The sequence below is a fragment of the Petaurus breviceps genome, unplaced genomic scaffold (assembly GCF_028583685.1).
Source record: "Petaurus breviceps papuanus isolate PSGF00001 unplaced genomic scaffold, PetGlider_PUasm1.0 140, whole genome shotgun sequence".
Lineage (NCBI taxonomy): Eukaryota > Metazoa > Chordata > Mammalia > Diprotodontia > Petauridae > Petaurus > Petaurus breviceps.
In genome coordinates, this window is record NW_027185698.1 from 342,763 (window position 1) to 369,837 (window position 27,075).

Genomic DNA, 27,075 nt, shown 5'->3' on the forward strand with positions numbered 1-27,075 from the left:
GATGGAGATAAGATAGAGGAAAAAAAATCCAGATATTGGGAACTGAAAGCAAAGGTGAGGTGGTACTTTTGAGTTAAAAACTTCCCTGGTAATAACAATTGTGATTATAATTTACATTTGTTAAATAGGCAGGAGACAAATTATTTATACAGATATGTTATATGTATTTTTTTCTCAGAGATACCTATTATGTAATTAGATGTCAGTAAGTTATTTATTGAGTACTTATTAGTACTCTACCATGTAACTCAGATTCTTGAGAAATCCTTAGTTTTCTGGCTAAGCTGACTATTTCAGTTCTTTGTTTTAGAAGATTTGAAGATTCTATAACAAACTACATTTGTGTTCTCAAATATATTTGAAAAGACACTAATAAAATTCCAAGAGATGGGCAAATTATTTCTAAGATTTTACAGTGAGAATTTAGCATCATTATAGAGATTAGAAACAGATAAAAACTAAACTCTTAAGATTTAGGCTTTGCTACTCTTGCCATGGAAAAAGTGAGATGTATGTTGTGGGTGGTGGATCATCAGAAATTTGTGATAGTTTGGAATATTTTATCTATATCATCAATTTTGTTATTTTAATTTTCTACTTGAATATAATCAATCAAGCATTTACACCTACTACTCTGATAGGTGCTGGGGTGATATAGTTACAGTGGATTAAATAATCTCTACTCAAAAGGAGTTGACATTCTAATAGAGAGGTCATGTGCATCTATAAATACAAATTAATATAAAGTAGTTAAATACAAAGGTAATTTGAGAGAGAAGGCTCAAGCAATTTGTATTAGGATAGGCTTCATGTAATAAATTGTGAGCTGCATCTTACAAAACGATATTCTACAAGGCACAAGTGAGGAGGGAATTATTAATAGGATAGATAACTGTCCATTCAAAGACACAAAGATGAAGGAGAATGGGACAGAGAGAAAGTCAGCTTAGGTCGATCACAGAGTGTGGAAGAGGGTTGAGTCCAGTGATGCAGGGAGGGTAGGCTGGGATCAGATTGTGAAGGGTTTTCAAAGCTAAACAGAGGAGTTTATATTTGCTTCTAGAAGACAGAGTTCATTGGCAACTGATAAGGTCAGATATGCACTTAAGAAAAGTAATTTTGGCAAGCAAGAGTGTAGAAGATCACTTGGAGAAGGGACAGTTATATAGGAAGGAGAAAGATTAGAGGGCTCTTGTAATAATGTAAGATGTGATGAGGCCTTGTGGTAGCTGTGTGAGTTAAGAGAAGGGTTCAGATTGGAAAGAAATTATGAAGGTAGAAATGGCAGGGGTGAGGAGAGAAAGAGGGAAGATTCAAGATAATGCTAATGTTGCAAACCTGGGGGTGACTAGAAGAATAGTGATGCTGTTGATAGAGGAGTTTGGAAGAGTAACATGAGAGCTAGTTAAGTTTTTTTTTTTAAGCAGTGTCATAGTACTGTGTTTTCCCGATAATAAGATCTATCCCGAAAATAAGCCCTATTGAGATTGCCACTGTAGTGAAGGTGATCCCCTGCGCTACACACTACATTACAGTACCCTTTGTATGCACCGTCCCCCCCCCCCCCAGTGAAACGCACGCCGCACTCCGAGCTGCATCCAATCAGAGCTGCAGCAGTGAGCGCGTCATCCTGTTCTTTATTGAATTCATTATTGAATAAAGGTACATTTTTTTGTTCACATTTACCTGTTTATTAAAATTGCTGTCAATGTTCATTAAAATAAGCCCTCCCCTGAAAATAAGCCCTCTGGTGTTTTTCTGTCCAAAAAAATAATAAGACAGTGTCTTATTATCGGGGAAACATGGTAGAAAATTATTTTTCCCTTAAAGTTATTTTTAATTAAGTACAATTCTTATCTATTTTCTTATATTCAAGAAGTAGGTAAATTTTTGTGTGTATGTGTGTATCAACCTACATCTTACATGTGTATATATATATAAAATTATTCAAGGTGCCTGTGGTTCATGCTTGAAGTTTTAATGACAAAGAATGAGAATAACAGCCACGCCTTTATGAAGAAGATGGCAGAAAACATCAAGTTAACCAGAGATGCCCAGTCTCCTGATGAGCCTAAGACTAATGAAGTATGATCTATTGGGTGCTTTGTTATTTTACAGAGAAGGGACCATTCTGTTTTTCTGTGGCCACTGACTTTTTTTTTTCTTTGTATTAAATCAACAACTCTGATTTGGAGAATGTGAATGAAAGCTAGAACAGCAGGTTTTCTTGCCCTTCAATGTAAACATATTCTAGCTTTACTGGATTCTTTAGTGCTGTGGGGAAGAAAACAAAGTATTCTTTTAGTTCGGGGGAGCACCAGGCTAAATACCACCTTATAAGTGTGAGGCCCAAAATCTTTAGTAAGAACATAGATCAATCACGTATAGCTTTCTTGTCTTCAGTTACTTACAAACATCACTTATAAGTATAAAAATGGTGATCATTATTTATAACAAAATATTTAAACATTAGGAAACTACTTCAGAAAGAAAATATGCTAAAGCAGCAATAGAAACTGTTTTAGGCTTTAGATGTTCATTCAGTATCTACCTAAGTTTATTTTAATATGAATTGTTCATGGTTGTTATGGGGTTGGTGTTAGTATTTTTATACTCTCATGAGAATCTTTTTGTGTTTTTTCCCTCAGAAACTTTACACAGTATGTGATGTTGCTCTCTGTGTTATAAATAGTAAAAGTGCTTTATGCAATGCAGACTCCCCAAAGGACCCAGTCCTCCCAACCAAATTTTTCACTCAGCCTGAAAAGGTAAGTTTTTCCTATCTACTAAAATAACTCAAATTTAACTTTAGTTTCAGCTCAGTTTTCTCTTGTACTAAGTATCAGAAGTTAGATCAAAAGTTTTCAGAGGAATGACCTCCTTAAAATTAATTCATGGGCAGATTTTTTTCCTGTGGCATTTCTTGCAAAGCATGTTGTTATGCCATAGAGTTTGCAAAGATGAGAGTCAAGATTAGTTTAGAGTAAGAAATAGATGTTTTTTTTGTTTTATTTTGTTTTGTTTTTAGCCTTTTGGAGGGCAGTTGGGTTTAAGTAACTTGCCCAAGGTTACATGGCTAGTTGGAAATAGATGTTTTTGATGAGAGACTTCTTCTTTCTCTTTTTCTAAAGTATAAATCTTATATGATGACTTATCTTTCATTTTCTGTTGAATTTTCCAGGTAGAATTGACTAATATTTTTGCTGCCAGAAAATGAAATAAAAAGAAAACAGCAATATAGTAATGAAAGGAAACGTTAATTCATAATATACACCATTATAATAGAATTAATGTTCTTCATGTGTGAAATCTTGAAGTGATTGAAGATTATCCCATTTATATGCCAAAGCTTTTTTCCCCCAGTTTTATTGAGATATCTTGGTTTTACATTACACACATTTGCAGATTACTCCACTTCATGAAAGGTCTCCTGTAACAAAGTAAAATATTTAACTAAAACTAATAATACAGTGATTTCAACTGAAAGCACATGCAACATTTCATATCTCTCACACCCCTCTTCCAACCTCTCTTTAAAAAAAAATTAACAAATTTATTTTTTCTCCCTCCCATTATCACATTTGAGGGGGAAAAGATAAATTTCTGTAACAAATATACATAGTCAACCAGAATACATTTCTTCAGTGACTGATACAAAAACATGTCTCTATACATGAACACCATGTTTCATCATTAGTATTCTGGAATTATGAATAGCTTGAATTGATCATAGTTCTTACAGCTTTCAGAGTTGCTTTTCCCATGTTGTTATTGTATACATTGTTTTCCTGATTTTACTCATTTCATTTTTAATCAGCTTGTAAAAATCTTAAAATGTTTTCATTCTTAGAATATTTTTTTAAATGCTTTATTAACTTCTGATTTACATCATTCATTTCTGCCAGATTTTGAGTTACAAATTTTCTCCCCGTTTTTCCCCCACCCATCCCCCCAAAACAGCAGTCCCACAGGATATCCCCACCTCCAATCTGCTCTCTCCCATATTTTCTCCCATACCCGTTTTGACTTTTCCAGTGGATCTCTATGCCTCAGTGCCTGTACATCCCATTTCTTAATTACATGTAAGATGGTATTAATAATAGTATACACACACACACACACACACACACACACACACACACATATTTGAATATTTGATTTTAAAACTTTCAATCCCAGATTCATTCCTTTCCCCCCCTGCCACGCACCCCCACTGGGGAGACAAGCAGTTCAGTATAGGTTGTACATGTGCGGCTAATGCAAAACAATAACATAGTACATATATTGTAAAACACTGACTACATTTCCCTCCCACCCATTCTATTCTCTGCTTTGATCCTGTCCCTTTTCAAAAGTGGGTGCTTCCAACTTCCCTCCCCCCCAGCCTGCTCTCCCTTCCATCATCCCCCCTCTTATCCCTTTACCCCCCATTCTCCTGGAGGGTGAGATCCCCTATTTAGTGTGTATTTCCCTCCCTCCTCAAGCTAGATTCAATAGGAATAAGGTTGACCCATTCCCTTCTGCCCTCCTATTCTTCCCCTCCATTGCAACCATTTTCCCCTGCCTCTTCTGTATGAGATAGTTTGCCCCAATCTGTTTCTCCCCATTTCCTCTCATTATATTCCTCTCACCTCTCAATTTCACCTTTTAAGTATCATCCCTTCCTGTTAAATTGGTCCTGTGCCCTCTATCTATGTATACCTGTAAACGTATATACACACATTCACATATGTATTCATATGCCCGCATACCCTCATATAAAGACATATATATTTCTAATCCCTTCAACTACTGAGAAAAGTTTCATAAGTTACAATTATTGTTTTTCCATGTAGGAATGTTAATAGTTCAACTTTGATAAGTTCCTTATGATTTCTTTTCCCTGTTTACCTTCTCATGCTTCTCTTGCTTCTTGTATCTGAATGTCAAATTTTCTATTCAACTCTGGTTTTTTCAGCAAGAATGCCTGAAAGTCCTGTATTCCACTGAATGACCATATTTTCCCCTGAAACATGATACTCAGTTTTTCTGGGTAGGTGACTCTTGGTCTTAATCCCAGCTCCCTTGACCTCCGGAATATCACATTCCAAGCCCATCGATTCCTCAGTGTAGAAGCTGCCAGATCCTGGGTTATCCTGATTGTGTTTCCACAATATTCAAATTGTTTCTTCCTGGCTGCTTGTAATATTCTCTCCTTAATCTGGGAATTCTGGAACCTGGCTATAATATTCCTAGGAGTTTTCTTTTTGGGATCTTTTTCAGGAGGTGATCAGTGGATTCTTTCTACCTCTATTTTGCCCTCTCGTTCTAAAACATCAGGGCAGTTTTCTTTGAGAACTTCCTGGAGGATGCTTTCTAGGTTCTTACTTTGGTCATGGCTTTCAGGTAGTCCAATAATTTTTAAATTATCTCTCCTGGATCTATTTTCCAGGTCAGTGGTTTTTCCCATGAGATATTTCACATTGCCTTCTATTCTTTCATTTGTTTGGATCTGTTTGACAGCATCTTGATTTCTCATAAAATCATTAGCTTCCATTTACTCCAATCTAATTCTGAAGCAATGATTCTCCTCAGTGAGCTTTTGAGATTCTCTTTCCATCTGGCAAATTCGACTTTTTAAGGCATTCTTCTCCTCATTGCCTTTTTGAGCCTCCTTTGCCATTTGAGTCAGTCTGTTTTTTAAGGTATTATTTTCTTCAGTCAGGCTGTTGACTCTCATTTCATAATTTTCTTGCATTGTTCTCATTTCTCTTCCCAATTTTTCCTCCACTTCTGTTATCTGCTTCTTAAGGTCCTCTATGGCCTGTAACCAGCTTGTATTTTCCTTTGAAGCTTTTGGTGCAGGAGTACTGACTTCACTGTTTTCCTCCTGTTCCATGCCTTACTCCTTCTTATCCCCAAAATAAGAGTGTAATGTTGGAATCTTTTGTCTGCTTTGTTTCCTCTGCCGGCTCATTTTGCCACTCAGTTATTTGACTTTTGGGCTTTTTGCCACAGTAGGACTCTGCCACCAGACAGGGGAGTTTTCGTCCCAAACGCTGGGGATTTCTCAGCTGCCGGAGGTATTAGATGGGTGCCCTCTCTGAGGTCTCCACATGCTCTGGCAAGCTGGACACACACCCCAGGACCTCCACCCTAGACTGCAATCAAGATCCAAGCAGGTTAAAGCAAGAGCGATTACCCCTCAGACTAGTGCCTGGTCCCCCTACACTCTGCAGGCCAGGAGCTGAAGCCGCCACGTGGCGCTGGCAGGCTGTGCCGGTGTCTCAGCGGTTTCTCGCCCAGGGGGTAAAAGCCACGCACTCCCACTTACTGGGTCCCAAAGTCCAGACTGCACTGGCCTCTCACCTTGTCCTTCGCATCTATGTGTTGATAAATCTGGAAACGGCCACAGCTGCTGCTGATCTGGAGTCCCTCTGGCTGACGGCTGGTCAGGCCCGCCCTGGGGCTAAAGCCTCCTCGTGGTGCTGGGCTCGGCTACCAGAGTGCTGTGCTGGCCGATTCCTGCCGGGGTGTCCTCAGCTGGAGGTTAGCTTCTCTGTGTCATTATGTGGGTTCTGCAGCTCCAAAGTTTGTTTGGAGTCCCCTTTTTACATGGATTGGGCCATTTTTAGAATATCGATGTTATAATTCAAATAATTCTGTTTCTGCTACTTCACTCTGTAGCGATTCATATAATTCCATGTCTTTTTGAAATCATCTATTTCTTATATTACAGTGTCCCATCACATTCATGTACCATAACTTTCCTCACTGGATATTCATCCCCTTGGTTTCCATTTTTCTTTGCTGCCACAAAAAAAAATAAATTATAAATAAATATTTGTATACATATGGGACCTTTTCCAATGTTTTTTCCTCTCTTTTGAGTGTAGACCTAGCAGCAGTGTAGTTGGGTCAGACAGATACTGTTTGGTAACTTGTTGTGAATTAGAATTCCAAATCACTTTCCAGACTGGTTCTGTCCATTTGCAGACACAAAACTGCTTCTTCTACTGTTGTTGCTGTTTCACTAAAAATGTTTTTAGTTATGTTTTTCCTTGATTTCTTAAATAGAAGACAAAGCACATTTTAACATTTTAGTCATAACCTGAGGTTCTCAGTACAAAAATCTATCATTACTCACTGATGCCATTACATGGCAATGCCTTCCCAGACTATTAAGGTATATTGGGCTATTTCCCCTGCCATGAGGTTCCCTCAGACTTTTGCTCTTTTTTTGAATTCTTGTTAAAGTTTCTCTCTGCCCTTCCCTGTCAGCTCTGTGACAGTACGCCTGTCCCCACAAGGCCCCAAACCCTTTCACTTTGCTGTTTCCAATCTATGGATGGGAAAGCCAGAAAAACAAGCATGTCATGTTTGAGTTAAAATTAGACTGAAGTCTCTTGGCAAGGTCTTCTATGTCTTTCTTTCCTAAAGTACATGCATTTTACTTTAAATTTTGGTTCAGGTCAGTTACCTTTTTTTTAAATTTATAGGTTTATTTCTTTCTTCCTTATTCTTACCTAAAACTTAAAAGTTGCTAGATAAGTGACTTCTACATAAGGATAATGCTTATTCTGCTGACATTTTAACTTAGTTTTTTAATCCTAGTAAATCTTTTTGCTTCCTTGTCCCCATCTAGACACATTTTTCTATGTTTCTCCAGGATACTAAATTGAGAAAGTGTTCTCAGAAAGCCAAATTTGATTTCTTGTTAATAGCTTTTAGATGGCATTCAAAGACTTTCAGTTTTCTTGCATTTCGCGTTCATTTGTTTTCTTTGTTGAAAAATACCAACATTTAACAATAACAATATAATTTGGTAATTATAAAGTGTTAGACTGCAGTTGCATACTTGATATTAATTAGTAACATTTTATAGCAAAATAAAGCAAGTATGTCTCTTAAAACAGATTGGTTTCTTAGACTAAATATTTTCCTGAAGGGCAAAATTGATGATAGCTAATGGCATGTTAACACAATAAGCACAGAAGAAAGAAGAGTTTACAGTAAAAAGTAAAGAATGGCTATAAAGGATTACATTATAACAAGAGAAAATTGTAGATAGCAAACAATTTTCGAGTGCTGAAGAAACATTAAGAAAGACATGGGGAGGGTATTAACTTTAGGAAGATATCTTGGAGGAAGTAATTCTTGAAACAGTCTTGAAGGCCATTATGGATACAGATTGGTTAATATTTAGAAAATAAAGAAAATATTGAGTGATTTATTGTAAATGTATTTAAGAAATTCTGACAGTTACACATATAATGCATCAAGTTTCACAGACCTCTACCATAGCTCGAGGCATATAGTAAATGCTCATTGATGCTTCATTATATTTATATCATATATGTTAGGTCTCTTAGAAAAAATACAATTAACTTGCAAAATAAAATTTTAATAAAAGGCTAACAACAATATAAATTGATTAAAGTAGATATTAACTTTTATTACTGTTTCTTTTTAAAATAGGATTTCTGTAATGACAGGAGTTATATTTCTGAAGAGACAAGAGTTCTCCTATTAACAGGAAAGGTATTCTCAGACAATTTTAGTTCTTTGTTTCTCAAATACCTAACATATTTACCATCCCCACAAAGTACCTGAAAGTATATTTTTTAATGTGGAATTTTAAATCCTGATACTGAGAATCTTTTTATTATAATTGAAGCATGAAAATTGGACAATTAGAATAAATTAAATTTTCATGTTTGATAGCAATGTTTATATAGTTTCAACTTGTTTATTAAAACAACAGTAATTTATTTTTCATGATAATCCATTTTACTTAAGGATAATAAAATTATATTCAGAATTGTTTTTTTATTCCATTTTTTCTGAGGTAGAAATAATCATTTGGCTTTTTAAAATATTATATGAATATTATATATCTATTCTTTTTAGTAAAATGTGTATTTGTGTCTGCATTTTAGCCAAAACCCACTGGAGTACTAGGTGCTGTGAACAAGCCTTTATCAGCAACAGGAAGGAAACCTTATGTCCGAAGCACAGGAACAGAACCTGGAAGCAATATTAATGCAAACTCAGAGCTGAACCCTTCAGCAGGGAATCGATCAAGGCAATTTCATCCTAATTATTTTGTTCCTTCTGTTGACTTTTTTCAAATCTTGATTTATTCTGAAAGCACTATATCAAATCATGTTCTTTTGCCTTCAGGAAACGTGCTTGTGTGAAATAGTAATAAAGGGGGAGAAACAGAATAGATGCTACTTTTATACAGTGTATACAGTGTGAAACATTTATATGTAATGAAGGCATTGTCTCTAACAAAGAAAATGAGTAGAAACTTGATTTCAGATGTATCATTCTCAGGTAATGGAACTTCACAACTCTAATTATAATGTTCATAGTGTTTAAGATCAATCAAAAGAGCATGTATTCAGTGCATAGATTATCTTAAATGCCATTGTTGTGCATTGAGGCCATCCATTCCCATTTATGTTATAAAATTCAAAAATCTAGTTACATTATAAACTGTATATGAGATAACTTTCTATTGAAACATTATCTTAAATGTAAAAGAAAAATATGCATTAAAAAAGCTAGGGATTAAATGATACACTGCTTATTGTATGTATAAAAATACTTAACACTAAGGGCAATGTTGATAGTACTACCCACTTTTTAAATGCTATGTTTGAGTTTCTATTGAAAATGCTTAACACAATAGTAACAGACTAAGATGTATACCTTTTGATGATTTTGTTCATAAAGATGAGTACTTCTTTATCAGATAGGATATCTCCCTCTTTTGGGTGATAAATCGTTGTTTTTGTAAGATACAAAACTTGGACTATTTTTCCTATGTCTTTTCATTAATACTAAATTTCTTTCTCAAATTTTTTATGTAGTTATTATCTAGCCCTTATTAGCACAATACCTGGTACACAGGAAGCCCTTAATAAATGTTTACTGATTGATTTATGTTAGATAATATTAATGAATCTTTTGCTCACTGTAGTCTAAAGTACATTGGACTGAAAATCAGGCAACTGGGATTATAGTTCCAACTCTGTTACTGAGTCACTTAACACCTTTGGGTTTCCACATCCTTATTTGTAAAATGACAAGGGTCACACTGTGATTTCTGAAATCCTTCAGACTCTAATATTCTATGTCTGAATTTTTGTTTGCTAATATAATGTGTTGAAATATATGTTAGAATATTGATAATAATACTTTTTAGTATCTGCACTGCTCACTTTGCTCTGCTTGTATGTGGTAAAGGTTTCTTAGTTAATTTTCTTTAACAGGGAACCAAATTCAGAAGCTTCTGAAACTGGAGTTAGTGAAAATGAAGAGAACCCTGTGAGAATCATCTCGGTCACACCAGTAAAGACTGAGCCTGTAAAGAACAAGGTAACCGTGTGTACATTTGTGACTTCTTTCTCACCTTCCTATCTAAGTTGTAGTCCTGATTATGCCATTAACCTTAGACAAGTCACTTACAGAAAATGAGAAGATCGGAATTATTTTAGCCCAGAGATTAATGATGATTCGTCTTCTCACAGCTTCAGAATTCTTTGACTGTAAAAATATCATTATATCTTTCTTTTTATATGTAATAGGTATTCTTCAGTTGTTTGTAAGCAAATTTTATAAATTGGATTTTTTTAATTCACGCGATTTTTAAGTTTTTAAATATTATATCTTCATTTCCTTTTCCTCTTTACAATAGTAAACAGTATTGTTTCTAATCATGCTTTTGAGTACTGTACATCTAATCCCATTGCTTTGTCAGAGTGTTTTTAACAAACATTTAAATGAACTATTGAATTTTCATGTTTAAATCACTCTCATAGTGAATCTTTTAAAATTGTGATTCAATTACCTTCTTAATTTTTCAGTTTTTAAACTGAATCTTTTTACCTACCTGGCAAATCTTTGAGCAGAACATAGGAAACAGCTCATCTATTTAGTACATTTCAGTTCATGGTATGAAATAGTAAAGTAGTTGGCTAAATACATTGCATATATACCATGTGTACAGGAATTCATCTAGATCCACAGATGGAACACTTTCAAAAGGGTATGGTATATGTTGTGTGAGGGGTCTTTTAGAGCTCATCAGCAATATTTTCAATGTTCTGTAATGTTTTGTGTTGTTGGGTTTTTGTGTTTTTATAATTTTCCTATTTTCAGTCAGTGCTGAATAATTGTTCATATTTCTGAGAGTGAATGAAGTGTACCTGACAGCACAGTGATGTATTGGTAATTTTCAGCTATAATTATCTTAATTGGTCTGACATTGGCACCATTCATTATCTTTTTAGAACCAGGATCCATAAGATTTAATAAACACTGTTCTTAAATAAGATAAAATGTTATACCTGAGGGGGAAAAGTCAGGATATTTTATTTTGAATACATTTCCACTGTATTTAGGATTTCCACTGCAGAAAGTCATTTTTATGAGAAAGTGTGAGTTTCTATTTCTTCTTCCTACCCACCAGTCCCCACTATTACCTATTTCTTCACCTGCTTTAAAATTTTCTTTTCAGTAGCTTTCATATATAGACGGTTTTCTATGTGAAGAATGTATATATTCACAGAATTTTATTTGGACTATTGTAGGAGATTAACTCTGACCAGGCTACTCAGGGCAACATTAGCACTGACCGAGGAAAGAAAAGAACAGCGACAGCATCTGGAGCAGAGAATATCCAACAGAAAACTGAAGAGAAGAAGGCAGATGAGACAGGACCACCTGCCCCTCCCAAGGCCAGACGAGGACGTCGGCCCAAGTCTGAATCTCAGGGCAGCGCAGCAAAAAATGACGAAACAAATAAATCAGCCGGGAGGGGAAGAAAGAGGGCCGCAGTTGGTCAGGAGAGCCCAGGGGGGCCAGAGGCAGGCAACGCCAAAGCACCCAAACTACAAGATGTAGCCAAAAAAGCAGCACCAGCAGAGAGGCAAATTGATTTACAAAGGTAAAATAACTTCTCTCCAAGCCTTGAATTGTAAAAACATACTTTAAAAAAATATGTTTAGTATTCTTAAGTTGTTAACACAGATGAATCAGCCTGTGAACAACTCCTTTGGTATGGTACACGACCTGCTAGGTTTTTTCTTTCTGTACTGTTCCACTTTCATCCCATTAATCCAGACTTGAAGGATTTGATTCTCAGATGTCAGTCAACGACCAACAAGTGTTTAGTTACCTCTTGTGGTCAGCACTGGAAATATATAACGAGGAGCTGCTTCTCTCTTGCACTAATACTGGTGAAATATTTTGGTTGTTAGGCATTGCATGTTGTCAGCAAGGGAGAGTTATGGCAGTTTTAAATCTTTTGATTTTCAGAGACCATGACTCATTCAACAAGGCTCCTAGCAAAATTCATAGGGTTCATAGTAATATTGAGAATTAGGACTGTGTCAGGAATATTCCTAAGCATGTTAATGACAAAAACTAATTTTTTATTCACTCAGGAGTTTCCTAATTTGCATCTTTATTGGGACTTAATTTTTAGGTTTAAAATATTTAATCAATCAAACATAATTGTCTACCAGGGGATTAAGTCGAAGCATGTACTGCTTCTTTGACAATTAAATTCATTACAAAACATTATATACAAAAGTTTTACCTAAACTACATTAACGCATTATCAAACCATATATTCTGCGGTATTTTTTAGCTTTCTCACTGAAATTTTATGCAAACTGTGGGATTAAGAGATTTGAAAATGAGTATACTTGAAAATGTGTACAAATAGAATCCCACTTTGTTTTAACACTATAAAATTTAATTATTTATACAGAATTTAAAGATTTAAATAATTAAGCATTTATTAAACTCATATTCTCCCGTGTGGCTCCAAGGAGCTGCAGCATGCACAGTGGCCACACTCCAGCAAGTCCAGCTCAGCAAATGGGCTAACCCAGGCTGAGAGTAACCAACAGGCCTGAGAGGCCACGGGGAGTTGGAGGGTGTCAACCCTGAGCATGTGAAGACCTTCGAACAGCAGCTGAGGCCTGTGCTGAGGAACACTGCAGACGCCCGCGCAGATCACGTGCTGCATCCCGGGCCGTCATCAGCTGCCTCGACTTTTGTCTTGCCCCTGGACTTAATGACTGGGAGAGAGAGTGAGGCCGATGACTTCTCAAAACTCTGCCTCGCTTAAATTCTTTCCTAAGTCAGGACATCACCCTCACAATACCATTGGTCCTCTGTGAAAATGAAGGCCCAACAACTCTCTAAGGAAACCAAGACAAAACAGAAGCCCCAGAATTTGCCTTATGTACAGGGTAATAAGGGTGGGGAGGGAGAGGCAACGTGTGCACACCATTCAGTCTGTCATGAGCAGAGGGACTCTCAAGGGGGAGAAGGCAGCCCACATTGTTAAATGTGGCATGGAGGCAAAGAAGGATACAAATTGAGAAGAGCTCTGATTGAGCAAGCAAAGTCATCAGCATCCTAAGAATGGTGTCAGTCAAGTAGTGAGGTCAGAAGCCATATTGTAAAAGAGAGAGAGAGAAAGAGAACTGAACTACCAGCTGGCAAATCCAGCTCATCTATTTAGGACGTTTCAGTTCATAGTATGAAATAGTAAAGTACTTGGCTACATACGTTTCACATATACCATGTGTGCAGGAATTCATCTAGATCCACAGATGGAACACTTTCAAAAGGGTATGGTACATATTGTAGAGTAGAGATGCCTGTCCTAAAGTTATTTGGCTATGAAAGTGATAACAGGAAGGATCCCTGGGAAGATTTGTAGGCAGCAGAGAAGCAAAGATTTTTTTGAGTATAAAGAATAGATTCAGGAAGAGCGAGTCACAGAGATGGAGACTAAGAAATTGTGTTGAGATGAATTTCCAAGTTCTAGATCATGCAGGTGCAAGAGCTAACAATAGGTCACATTTATAAAATGCTTTTCCATACATCATTACACGTTTTAAGTTGCTGTTGCCTTCAGCAGTGTTATGATCATGTCTGTATAGCTAAGGTGGAATGAAAGTACAGGCCCTGGGGGCAGATAAAGTGGAAGGCCACTGGACTGAAAGGAAATCAACATGTTCACTCAATTCTCTAACTGGAATTGGGGCTGGGCTTGGGGTGGAAGCAGCATGGAGGGGTAGGAGGAAGGGGGGCTAGTGCAAAATTGTAAGAGTAGTGTGAGGGAACTTGTGTACTAAAGGAAGTGCAGGAACAGTAAAACCAGGTTTCTGGAGGGCAGAGCCGGATGTGGATTCAGGCTGGGACACAGGTGGGTGAGTTGGGCAACAGTAGGAGATAACAAGGAATAATACCAGGTTGGCAGGCCAGGCTGCCAGGAACCCTGTGGAAAAAAAAGCTGCCACTCCTGCAGCATAGAGAAAGGGCAGAGTGTTTGGAGGTAAAAAAGATATAATTTTTCAGTTGTTTCTGTTCTCAGTTTCCAAGTTTAGTTTCTGTTATTTCTTACTTTTGCAAATTACTTTAGTCTTCACCCTACAACAGTGAGCCTTGTCAATCCCCCAAAAAAGCCTTTGATAACATTGCCCGATATGTCATCTTCACTCACTTACTTTCAACCTCTCCCTCTCTGCTGGCACATTCCCTGCTGACTACAAGCATGTCCATGTCTCCCCCATCCCGAAAAACTCTCACTTAATCCATCCCCATCTCTGCTGTCATCCCTATGGCCCTTTGTGGGCCAAACCCATCTACATTAAGTGCCTCCAGTTTCTCTCTTTTTTTTGTTGTTGTTTTCTAGCTTTTTTAACTTATAGTTTACATCATTCATTTCTGCAAGATTTTGAGTTACAAATTTTCTCCCCGTTTTTCCCCTACCCACAACCCCAAAATAGCAATCCCGCTGGATATCCCTCCTTCAATCTGCTCTCTCCCATATCTTTTCCCATACCCCCTCCGACTTTCTAGTAGTGCACAATGGATCTCTATGCCCCAGTGCCTATATATCTTATTTCCCAGTTATATATAATATTAATAATAGTATATATTATTATATATATACATATATATTTTAAACATTTGGTTTTAAAACTTTGAATTCCAGATTCATTCCCTTCCTCCCTCTATCACCCACCCTTACTGGGAAGATAAGCAATTCAATATAGGTTGTACATGTGTAGCTATGCAAAACATTTCCATAGTGGATATATTGAAAAGACTGACTATATTTCCCTCCCTCCTACCCCCCTCCCACTGTTCTATTCTCTACTTTGATCCTGTACCTTTTCTAAAGTGTGTGCTTCCAACTTCTCTCTCCCCCAGCCTGCCCTCCCTTCCATCATCCCCTTCCCCCCTACGCCCCTGTAGGGTGAGATACCCTATTTACTGTGTATGTCATTCTGTCCCTAAGCCAAATTCAGTGAGAATAGGTTTGACCCATTCCCTTTTGCCTTCCTGTTCTTCCCCTCCATTGTAACCATTTTCCTTTGCCTCTTCTATATGAGATAGTTTACCCCATTCTGTCTCTCCCCATCTCCTCTCTATATTCCTCTCTCACCTCTTAATTTCACCTTTTAAGTATCATCCCTTAGTATTCGATTGGTCCTGTGCCCTCTATCTATGTATACCTATACATATATGTATTCATATGCCTATATACCTTCCTATATAGACATATATATTTGCGTGTGTGTGTATACACATACACATTTCTATTCCCTTTAACTCTTCTCATACTGAGAAAAGTTTCAATAGTTATAATTATCGTTTTTCCATGTAGAGATGTAAATAGTTCAACTTTGATATGTTCCTTATGATTTCTTTTCCCTGTTTGCCTTCTCATGCTTCTTTTGCTTCTTGTATCTCAATGTCAGATTTTCTATTCAACTCTGGTTTTTTCATCAGGAATGCTTGAAAGTCCTCTATTCCACTGAATGACCATATTTTCCCCCGAAACATGATACTCAGTTTTGCTGGATAGGTGATTCTTGGTTTTAATCCCAGCTCCTTTGATCTCCAGAATATCGTATTACAAGCCCTTTGATCCCTCAATAGAAGCTACCAGATCCTGTGTTATCCTGATTGTGTTTCCACAATATTCAAATTGTTTCTTCCTGGCTGCTTGTAATATTCTCTCCTTGATCTGGGAATTTCAGGACCTGGCTATAATATTCCTAGGATTTTTCTTTTCGGGATTTTATTCAGGAGTTGATCAGTAGATTCTTTCAACCTCTCTTTTGCCCTCTGCTTCTAAAACGTCAGGGTAATTTTCCTTGAGAGTTTCTTGAAGGATGATTTCTACGTTCTTTTTTTGATCATGGCTTTCAGGTAGACCAATAATTTTTAAATTATCTCTCCTGCATCTGTTTTCCAGGTCACTGGTTTTTCCAATGAGATATTTCACATTGCCTTCTATCCTTTCATTTGTTTGGATCTGTTTAAAAGCATCTTGATTTCTTATGAAGTCACTTGCTTTAATTTGCTCCAATCTAATTCTGAAGCAATGATTTCTTCTCAGTGAGCTTTTGAGATTCTTTTTCCATCTGGCAAATTCAGCTTTTTAAGGCATTCTTCTCATTGGCTTTTTGAGTCTCTTTTGCCATTTGAGTTAGTCTATTTTTTAAGGTGTTATTTTCCTCAGTCAGGCTGTTGACTCTCATTTCATAATTTTCTTTCTTCATTCTCTTTTCTCTTCCCAATTTTTCTTCCACTTCTCTTATTTGGTTTTCAAAATCCTTTTTAAGCTCCTCTATGGCCTGTAATGAGCTCATATTTTTCTTGGAAGCTTTGTAGGAGTTCCCACTTCACTGTTTTCCTTCTGTTCCATGCTTTGAAAGATCCTTTATGTCCGTCCCCAAAATAGAAGTGTAAAGTTGGGTTGCTTTGTTTGTTTTGCTTCCTTTGCCTGCTCATGTTGCCACTCAATTACTTGACTTTTGGGTCTTTTGCCACAGTAAGACTCTGCTACCAGACAGGGGAGCTTCATCCCAATCACTGGGTTTTTCTCAGCTGCCAAAGGTATTAGTTGGCTGCTCTCTCTGAAGCCTCCACATGCTCTGGTAAGCTGGTCACACACCCCAGGCCCTCCACCTTAGATAGCAATCCAGATCCAAGAAGGTTAAAGCTAGAGCGATTACCCCTCAGACTGGTTGTTTGGTCCCCCTACACTCTGCAGGCCAGGAGCTGCAGCTGCATGGCTGCCATGCCTCAGCTGCTTCTCGCCCTGGGGGCAAAGGCCGACCACACTCCCAACTACTGCATCCCAAAGTCCACCCTGCCCTGACCTCTCACTTTGTCCTTAGCATCTCTGTGTTGATAATTATGGACTGACACACAGCTGCCAGTGATCTGAAGTCCCTCCAGCCGGTGACTGGTCAGGCCCTCCCTGAGGCTAAAACCTCCGGCTCACACACAGAGCACTGCTCTGGCTCCTTCCTGCTGCCTGTCGGGCTGTCCTCAGCGGAAGGTTAGCTTCTCTGTGTCATTTTGTAGGTTCTGTAGCTCTAAAGTTTCTTCAGAGTCACCTTTTATATGAATTGGGGAGGTGGGAGCCGGAGCCACACGAAAGTCCTGTGTCTGCTCTGTCATCTTGACTCCACCCCCAGTTCCTCTCTTCTTAACCCCTTACAATCTGACCTCTGGTTTTATTATTCCACTGAAACTGCTCCCTCCAAAGTTACTAATGATTTCTTCCTTGCCAGATCCAGCCAGAGACCTTTTCCCAAACCTTATTCTCCTCAGTTTCTCTGCAGTGTTTGACACTGTTAGTCACTCTCTTTACCTTGATAATCTGTTCTTTCTAGGTTACTGCAGTATGAATCTCTCCTACTTCCACCACCTGATTGATCTTCTCTTATCTCCTTTGCTGGACCTTTGTTGAGATCTCTAATTACATAGGTGCTCACAGTTAAGTGTATCTTTAACTCACTTCTCTTCTCCCTTTATTCTACTTCGTTATGTGATCTCATCTGCTCTATGGATTTTAATTACCATCTCTGTTGATTATTTTCAAATTTATCTTTCCTGCACCAGTGTCTATTGACTTCCATTCTCTCATCTCCTATAGAAGGCAAGACAATCCTCCCAGTCCCTCAGGCTCAAAACCTAGGAGTCATCCTGGACGTGTAACTGTTTCTCACCCCCCTCCCCTGATATCCAGTCCTTTCTTCCTGCCAAATATCATTCAATCCAAGGACTTCGTGACCTTCTGGCCATGTCACAAACAAGAGACTGCATCTCTTTGTTCTGGAAATTTTCTGTGGCTGCTCCCCATCCCAGGAATGCCGTCCCTTTTCCTACTGATTTTCCTGGCTTCCTTTAAGTTCCAACTAAAATCCCAGCTCCTGCAGAAAACCTTCCCCAGCCCCTGTTGATTCCAGTGCCTTATCTCTTTCAAGCATTCCCAACTTTTCCTGTATGTAGCTTGTTTGTACATATTTGTTCATTGTCCCCCACTAGATTGTAAGCTCCTTGAGGGCAGGAACTGGCTTTTGCCTCTCATTTGTCTCCCTGACCCTTAGCACAGCATTTGGCACATAGTAGGCACTTAATAAATATTGATTGATTGACTGATTGGTTGTCCTAAGTATATTTAAAGTGAGAAAGATTAAAAACACCTCTGACCACAATCAAGAATATGAAGAGCTCTGAATGGTAGAAGATAGATACATAGATACAGATAGATGTCAGAATTCACTTTCTGATCTGATTCTGAGGGCGTTGAACCTACCAGGTTCAGTGAGAAAATCTATTTGATTTTTACCTAAATTTGAAGGGACGTGTTTTTATCCTATTCCCTTACCTTCTCACTGAGCAAACCAGCTTTAAAATCATTGGTCCCCACATCCAATACACAGATTTCCTATAATTCTTGTATTTTAGCCCAGAAGCACCCGTTACATTTCTTGCTCCGAAAGTAGGGAACATCTTAATTGTTTTGTTTATGTTATTGATTTTTTATTAGTTCCATGGCCAAGTGCTCACATTAGAAGCTGGCTCTTTCCTAGAATAGAAGAGACTTGATGAATGGATTTCTACTGATCAGGTTATTAAGAAAAATGAAATGTTCCTCAAGTATAAAAACCAAAAAAAAAAAAAAAGTCTGAAGAACCAAATGGGAATCTTGATCGATAATGTGGAGCTTAAAGTGTATTAGAAAAGAAAGGGAAGGAGCACTTTACCCTATTTCAACATGTCATGGAATCCTTTGGCAATCTGTGGACCCCTTTTTGGAACAAAAGTATATAAAATAAGATTGTGAAGAAAACCAATTTTATTGAATGATAGTTGATTTTTAAAAAATTTAATCCATTGATGAAACTCTTATGAAGACCCTACTTGTCCTTTAAGAAATAAAGATTTGTGCAAGCTAAAAATCCTGGTCAGATGCAGTAGAAAGACACTTCCTCATTGTGGGGGTAGGTGGTGGTTCCCTACTGAATTTCACTGAGCTTTGTGTGTCAGGCTAAAAAGAAGCTGTAAAGAAGCCTTTTTTCTTCATGGGTTGTTTGCCAAGACGTGACAGTACTTTCCAAGACTTGTTAAACCAGATACTATTGCCCATTTCTCATGGTTTTCCTCAGCAAAAAATATTTCTGACAGAAGCAATCAAATTATCACAATCAGAAGAGAAAGGGAGATCTGGGAAACAAGCAACTGGCTTATAGTAGAGAGCTGACAAGATTTGTATTTCTGTAGTAACACACATGAATGACAGGTTCCCAGGCAAGGACTATTCCTATCAAGAACTTACTTGCCTGGTGTCTTGTAAATCTAGTGAAAATTTAAAAAAGAAGAGAAATGGGGTGGCTAGGTGGCACAGTGAGTAAGAGCACCAGCCCCGGAGTCGGAGGACCCGGGATCTGTTCCAGCCTCAGATACCTACACACACACACACGCACACACACACACACGCACACGCCATGTAACCTTGGGCAAGTTACTTAACCCCAATTGCTTTAAAAAGAAAAAAAAAGAGAAAGCACAAGTGAATTAGACTTCAGTTTGTGGTTTAAAAAAAAATTTTTTTTAAGACATTATTTAATGTTGGTTGGAGAAGCAGCGTTGACAATGAACTAGCATGATTTTTATCAAGAACAAGTCTTGCTAGATTAAACTCATTTCACTACATCACTAGACTGTAAATCCAAGGGAATACTTTTTACATATACACATTTTATTTTATATATGTGTGTGTGTGTGTGTGTGTGTGTGTGTGCAGGTTATTTAAAACAGTGATGGGGTTGGGCAGACAAAAAGATAGGTATGTAAGCAGCAAGATAATTTAAATTCTAAAATGGACAGATTATCCAGAAACAGAACTGAGGGAATTGGTGTAAATTTTTTCATTCAAAGGACAGATAGATTCTATGGCTTTTAAGGCCCCTCCTACCTCTAAGAGTGTATAACTGAATTTTCTTAAAGAAATCAGTAAGCACCTATTAAGCCATCGTGATATATCAAACTGTATGCTAAGAATTAGTGATGAAGTCCATGTCCTCAACAGTGTTTTTATTCTTAAAGGAGTAAACAACTTATAAAAAGGGACCTGGATCAAAGGTCTTAAAAAAAAAAAAAAAGAATTTCCTCTGAATCTTTAAGGTTAATTTTGTTACTGAAAGTCTTCCCTAGGATCTCAAATTGGAAAGAATTTTAGCAGTATTTATTTCAATCCTCCTTACCCACCTCTCCATTTTACAGATGAAGAAAGTAAGTCAAATAAGTAGTAACAATAATAGAATGAGGATTTGGAGCCGGAACCTCTGACATCCCGTGCAGTAGGCCCTTTTCTGTCTCCCATAGTGTAAATAATTTTAACTACTGAGATTTGTGTTGTTCTCTTTCCCAAAATAACATGTTAGAGTTCTAAGTCTGTGTTTGCAGATGCTTTAAGTGTTCATTTCTCAAATGTTAATCTGATTTTTGCAACAAGGAGTTTATGTCACAATAATATAAAATCTTTCAGAAGCCAAGTACTGGAAAGTGATGGAGATTCACTTTCTCCGAGGGAGATTCTCCCAGGGACCTGGATCATTTAAAAGTCTGTGAAAGCAGCCACAAAGCTACTGAGGATACAGAACTAGCAAAGGGAGGCTTCATTAAGGTGCAGCAGGCAGCTTCCCTAGGACATATGATACAAATATTTATTTTGTTACAGTATAAGAATAATAATGTTTAGCCATGTTAATCATCCATTAGGACAATTTTCCTTGTGTTTTAATATCAGGAAATTGTGTTAGCTTGCATTCTAGGCTTTCTAGAGGTCAGATCTTGATTTGTTGTTTAAAAGTGAAGTATAATCATCCTGTTTGACTTGATACACTCTACTGTAACTTTTCTCCTACACTAAGATCAACATGAATGAAAATTCCAACTTCCTGGAATGAATCACACTTTTCCCGAATGCACGGTTGGAATATATGAATTGCAAGTATTGTTGTTCCTAAGTTCTAAAAAAACAAAACTTATTCAACTGATGAGTTTCTTTTCAGTTTCAAAAAAGATTTAAAAACAAAGTGATATAAGTTCAAAATGAAAATTATACTTTTGAATATGAGGATTTTCTTTTCAACATCAAAATGCATCATATATTATTAGATCTGTTCATTGAGAAAACAGGGTAAGAAGCTATGCCGCAGTATCTGATTTCAGTATTTCATTAAGTCCAATAGCTTCTACCTTTGTTTCAAAAAGAATAAAACATCATGTGCTTTATCTGTATTATGTTTTATTTAGTCTCCACAAGAAGATATATTTTGCTTGCCTGTGGAAGGAATCCCATACTGAATTCTCTATGAGTGTCACAGCCTAAGGATTGCCAACTGTTACTCTAGATTCTGGTCTTTGTGTAGGGAGTTGGTTTATCTCCTCCTTTGTATGTCTATTCTAATAGTAACTTTTTTCGTCTTTATAAGGTAAAAAGAAGCCTCGCTCGAAAAGGGAGGAAATGACAGCCAAATAAAGACAGGCTCAAGCTTCTGCGAAAACTAGAATTCAAAATTTACCTGTACAGAAACTGAGATTACTTCAAAACACCCAATTTCTGCCTTGAAAACTGAAACTATTACTTCCCTTTCATATGACACCAGTCCTTGAATGGAAATGTAAAGCAGAAACTCTTGAGAGGCTAAAAGCAATTGTACTTAGTTTCCCCTCAGACTTTTTTTTTTATGAAAAGTCAATAATTAAGCAAATTGCTTAACACTTGGTTCCAGTTCCTGCATATCTGGAGTTTAAAGTGCATCACACCGTTCTTTTCCATGCTGCATTTTTTTTTAAAGAAAGTCACAGGATGTCCTTACACTGACACAGAAAATTCATAATTCTAGAGCCAGGAATGCCCATGTTACACAAGAAAAATAGAAGTCTACTGAATTAATTTTAAGGAGAAAAAGAGATCGGAACAAGTACTTCTTGGCTTTTCCTTTTGAAGACTTTTATGTATAATTCTTTCCGCCTGCCTACTTTTCTGGAAAATAAGATGTACAGATTTCTTTTCCCTGCTATGAAAAGTCATGTGGTGGCAATTTTATAAATGTTGCTTTCTGATTTTTATCAGAGTGAGAAAATAATTAAAATTATTGATTTGCAAGTAAACATTTCATTTTTTAATTTCCCCCACTTTAATATAATTTGCAATAAATGTACATATTGTTATTTGTTTTATAAAGCATATCACTTTAAAAAGGGTTTTACTCTAGTGGTTATGATGTTGGAATATTGGAAATTTTAAAGGAGTAAAGGCAACAGTTCAGAATTTGGTTTTGTAATGTGCATCACCAGATTTTTATTGATGTAAAAAAGTCAATTTTTAAAAATAGATGGACTTTGGCAGCTTCATAAGGAAAGTTGGAAATGTTTAGAAATGCACTCAATTTTAAGCATTGCGATAAATGAAAGAATGTCTGAACTCAATTTTTTTTTCCATTTTTAGAAGACTGTTGCACCAATGTTTCCTGGTATTGTTCAGCAAGGGTAAAAGTGTACACTTTGTGTGTACACATTATCATACTTAAGTTGGTCGCATAAAATAAATGCTTCTAGGTGTCATATGATAGTCCTTGCTTTTTAATCTATCAGTATGTTTTCTCGTCTTAAATGGAGTTCATAATTCTTATGTGCAGGAGCTAAACACATTTAGAATTGGATGACAATTACAGTCAACTCTTTTATCCGTGGTAATGGAGTTCAAGAAGTACTTCTTTGATTCAACACAGTGATGTGTCTGATGACCTGGAAATGCATTAAATGAAAAAAACAAACAAACAAAAAACAGAAAGCATCCTCTCAAGATTCAAGAAACTTCCATGTAGAACTTTCCCTGCACAGAACTCTCCTGTTTCTTAATAGAGGTTCATTTCCTTAGCAGTCAGTAAACATTAAGCAACTACTATGTGCTGGGCATCTTACTAACATCACTCAGCACAAGCCTCAAATGAACCTGTGACTTTTTCAGTGTATTTGCACCATGTGCCTGTACTTGGTTAGAGGCAGTAATTAAAGTAAACAAGTGATAATGAATTGTTTCAAAAAAGAATTACCACCTGTTTTGCTCAATCATGTTAACAATAATTTGAAAGCAAGTTTTACATTAGACACATATCTACCACCAGCACCCCCCAGGATAATCCAGAGTTGGCTGTATATTAATTTATGTGGAAGATATAGGTAAATAATTCAGTTGTTTATAAGATGGAGGAATACTAATATGATTCTGGGAGAATGTAAAATTGGCCTGCCACTTTTTACTGCCTTCTCTTTTATTGCCTTGTACTTGGTCCCTAGACCCTGTGGGGCAGGAGGAAAGAAAAAAAACTATGCAGAAGTATATGACAGTGACTTTAGCCAACCCATGAAAAATGGGCACATTCTAGTCAGGGAGTTTTTCAGGTTCTCTTAGTATTAGACAAGTTAATTTCATCACCCTCAAGCCCTTAAGGAAAGGACAAGAACCTTTTTTTCCCTGGAACTCAGCCCTCACTATTGAAAACCAAAAAGCAACTGACACAGGGAACCATGTCAAATATTGGGGGGGGGGGGGGGGGATTGCTGCATTGATTTGAAGCTGTTTGAATTCTTACAAAGGGAAAAGGCGAGCAGAGTACTGATTGACTAGAAAACTGGCAGGACTGTGCACCTGATGAACATGCACATGTTTAACACAAAGGAAAGTAAACAAGAAATGGGAGAATGAGAGGTTGAAAGAAAGATGGGGATCTCTTTTGAATGGGAAATACCCATTTAATCATTTGGTTTCTTTTTACACAATAAAAAAGATTAATTCCTCTTAAACTGTTGTTCACATCTCAAAGTTAAAACAAAATGAAGAAATCCAGATTTGCAGTTAAGACCTAATGTTAAAACCTTTGTGTCTAGTTAGAGGATTCTTGTAATTTGTCTAATAATACAACCAGAATTTTATACTCTTTGATACAAAGCGTGTATAGTAGTTTTACATATTCTTGTGCTGCACATGGGCTGGATTTTTAGAATTTTCTTTTTAAGAATGAAGAACATTGTAATTTGTGTAAATGCAGAGTGTAATATCTACCATGAAACACTAAAACATGGATTGTTTCAAATAAAACCAAGAAATGCAGCATTATGTTGTAGTAGTGTTCACCCATAAATGTTCCTGTATCTCTTACGAGTAGTAAGAAGAAAATGTTTCAGTCTAATTGGTTAATTATTATTTGAAACCTACAGTAGTAATCACTAATTAAATGCCACTAGTATCCTTGGGTCCTTGAGTCAGCTCTGTAAGGTAAGGAAAGCCTGAAGATGATTAAAAAATAGTGAGAAAATATACAGAATCTTAGAACCTCAAAAATAATGTAGATGTGGAAAACACTTTGATCCTTCATTGATCCACCATGATACCTTTATTTCTGAATACACTGTCATAGGGAAAGTGCTTTACAAATCTATACCAATGGGAGCTGTTATTTATATATAACCTGCCAGCATCCGTGTAGTTTTCCTATTGATAGAAATTCATATGAATTGAACTTAGAAGGCAGAGAGATCTCCATTATTAAGAAATCCATGAGAATGTGAGATGTCAGTCATAGCTACTCAATGTTGATACTTAGTATTCACAATACTTCTTTCAGAACCACCATGCCTCTAAATTGGATTTTTCCCCATTAGTCACTTTCTGACCACAAGCTATGGAGTGAACCTAATAGATTATACTTGGATAGCAGGTCAACACTGATTCACCACATGCAAGGATAGGTAATAGCTAATAAAGTCCAATGTAAATCTATGTTTATGTTCATTTTTACTGCCCAGCCAGTGTTTGGAATATAGATTTTTCACTCCTTGTATAAAGGTGATTTGACAAGATTGGAATAATACCATAGTTACAACCAAAATTTAGTTTAATTTTTATTAAATTTAGTTTCATTTTCGATTTTAAAACTGCTCAGGAATCTACTAAGCTTTCTGGGTAAGGATCAAATATAAACAATTGAAGTCCTGTAATCTATTTCATCTAAGATTTTTAGCTGCCTTTTAAAAAGTCAATAGTGATTAAGCTGAGAAATTCTACTTACTAATAGTTATATTTCAGGAGCAGAACCTCAAAGGCCATTCTGAATAAAAATAACCCTTTTTTTCTCCTTCTAGAAACAGTCAGTTGGATAGAGCATAAAATGCCACCAGAAATCAAAAGGACTGGGGCGACCAGGTAGCACAGCGAATAAGAGCACAGGCTCCACTGTCGGGATGACCTGGATCAAATTGGGGCTTAGATACTCAGCACCACACCCAGAAGTAACTGGCCGTGTAACCTTGAGCAAGTTAATTAACCCCGGTTGCTTAAAAAAAAAAAAGAAAAAAAATCAAAAGGACTACACATGCATTCAGGGACAGTGGAGTGTGAGGATCTGGATGCATGAATGTTACTGTAGCCAAACTCTAGTGCAAGTTTACATCTTCATGAACAATACTTACTTCTTAACATAGAGACCTAGTATGAGTTTAAAAACTTGACTTCTATTCCCCTTGACCAGGGAAAACTAGTTTAAGGAGAGCAGCTCAGAGCACTGAAGAAGACATCTAGGATGGCCTCATTCATTGTATAGTCAACACATCTTTAAGATGATTTATTCTCCTGTCCCAAAAGCATTTAGTGAAAGGTCTAATTTCTATAAACACAACTAAGTGTATGTGCATATTTGTCGCATAAATTCCTAAGGTTAATAATTATAATTACAGTTATAATATAAAACATTAAGTAATTTCAACCTTCATCTGATGTCATGGTGCTTTATGTTCCTGATGATGCACTTACCATTGTGATTTTGAATTACGTTGAATTGTGTGCAAGTAAACTAGATAAGTCTTTGAAAGGCTTTTTTTTCTCCAAGACCTTTCAAAATACCTATTTGTACCTGTGAAATACTTGGTAAATGTTTGGTTAGATTAATTAATATACTGACCTCCTACAAAATTCACAGACTCTTTTAAGACTTCAGGGAAGGAAGTGGTCAGGAAAGAACAGCATATTGTCATTAAGAAAGGGATAGGATTTGGATTAGTAAAATAGGAGAGGCACAGGCATGGGGAAATGCAGAGTATACTCAAAATTATTTGTGAGATTAGAGGATTACAAGTACCATTGATCATTGAGATCTCATTTGAAAATAGCAGTAGAAAAAAATGCAGTCTCAGCTCAAGAAGCTAATAGACAATGGGGTTCAAATGCAGGGAAAATGGAAAGACCCAGAAGTTCTTAGGGTGCATCTGAGTGCAGGGTATAGACTAGGAAGGAAAATGGCCTACCACCACTGGGAAGGAGTAGGAAGGCAGTCTCTGGCTAAGAAAAGAAATGGGGAAAAGAGCATTGTTTGGAGGTGGGTTCCAGCATGGGGGAGGGTGAGTGAGGTGCCATAGGGTCCTCTGGGCATCCTTGGAAAGAGTTACTTCAAATGTAGGAAGAGCAAAGGAAATAAAGGCAGTAGGAAAGTCTGATAAAAAAGTATTTGGGGGGAAGGGAATTATTTTCACTGATTTATTCTGAAGGCTTCTTTTAAAAAGTCGATAAACCAACAATGGAAATTCATTTCTGGACTTGAAATGAATTAATTTTCCACTAACAAGGAATTAATGTGGTGGAAGTTGTGGGGAATGAGTAACCATCTTAGAATATGATAGAAAATGAGAGGAAAA

General features: G+C 36.9%; 1 protein-coding gene across 3 annotated transcripts in view; it reads left to right on the forward strand.

Annotated features, from left to right (window-relative positions):
• Nucleotides 1-24,505, forward strand: part of PDS5A (PDS5 cohesin associated factor A) — a 171,430-nt gene extending 146,925 nt beyond the window's left edge. For all 3 annotated transcript variants that reach the window (XM_069068169.1, XM_069068179.1, XM_069068186.1), the window contains 7 exons: nucleotides 1,953-2,085; nucleotides 2,649-2,768; nucleotides 8,458-8,520; nucleotides 8,919-9,064; nucleotides 10,260-10,365; nucleotides 11,580-11,935; nucleotides 21,816-24,505. In XM_069068169.1, the coding sequence (XP_068924270.1) occupies nucleotides 1,953-2,085; nucleotides 2,649-2,768; nucleotides 8,458-8,520; nucleotides 8,919-9,064; nucleotides 10,260-10,365; nucleotides 11,580-11,935; nucleotides 21,816-21,819 (928 nt within the window). In that variant the 3' untranslated portion in view covers nucleotides 21,820-24,505. The remainder of the gene's footprint in view (nucleotides 1-1,952; nucleotides 2,086-2,648; nucleotides 2,769-8,457; nucleotides 8,521-8,918; nucleotides 9,065-10,259; nucleotides 10,366-11,579; nucleotides 11,936-21,815) is intronic.
• The last annotated feature ends 2,570 nt before the right edge of the window (nucleotides 24,506-27,075 follow it).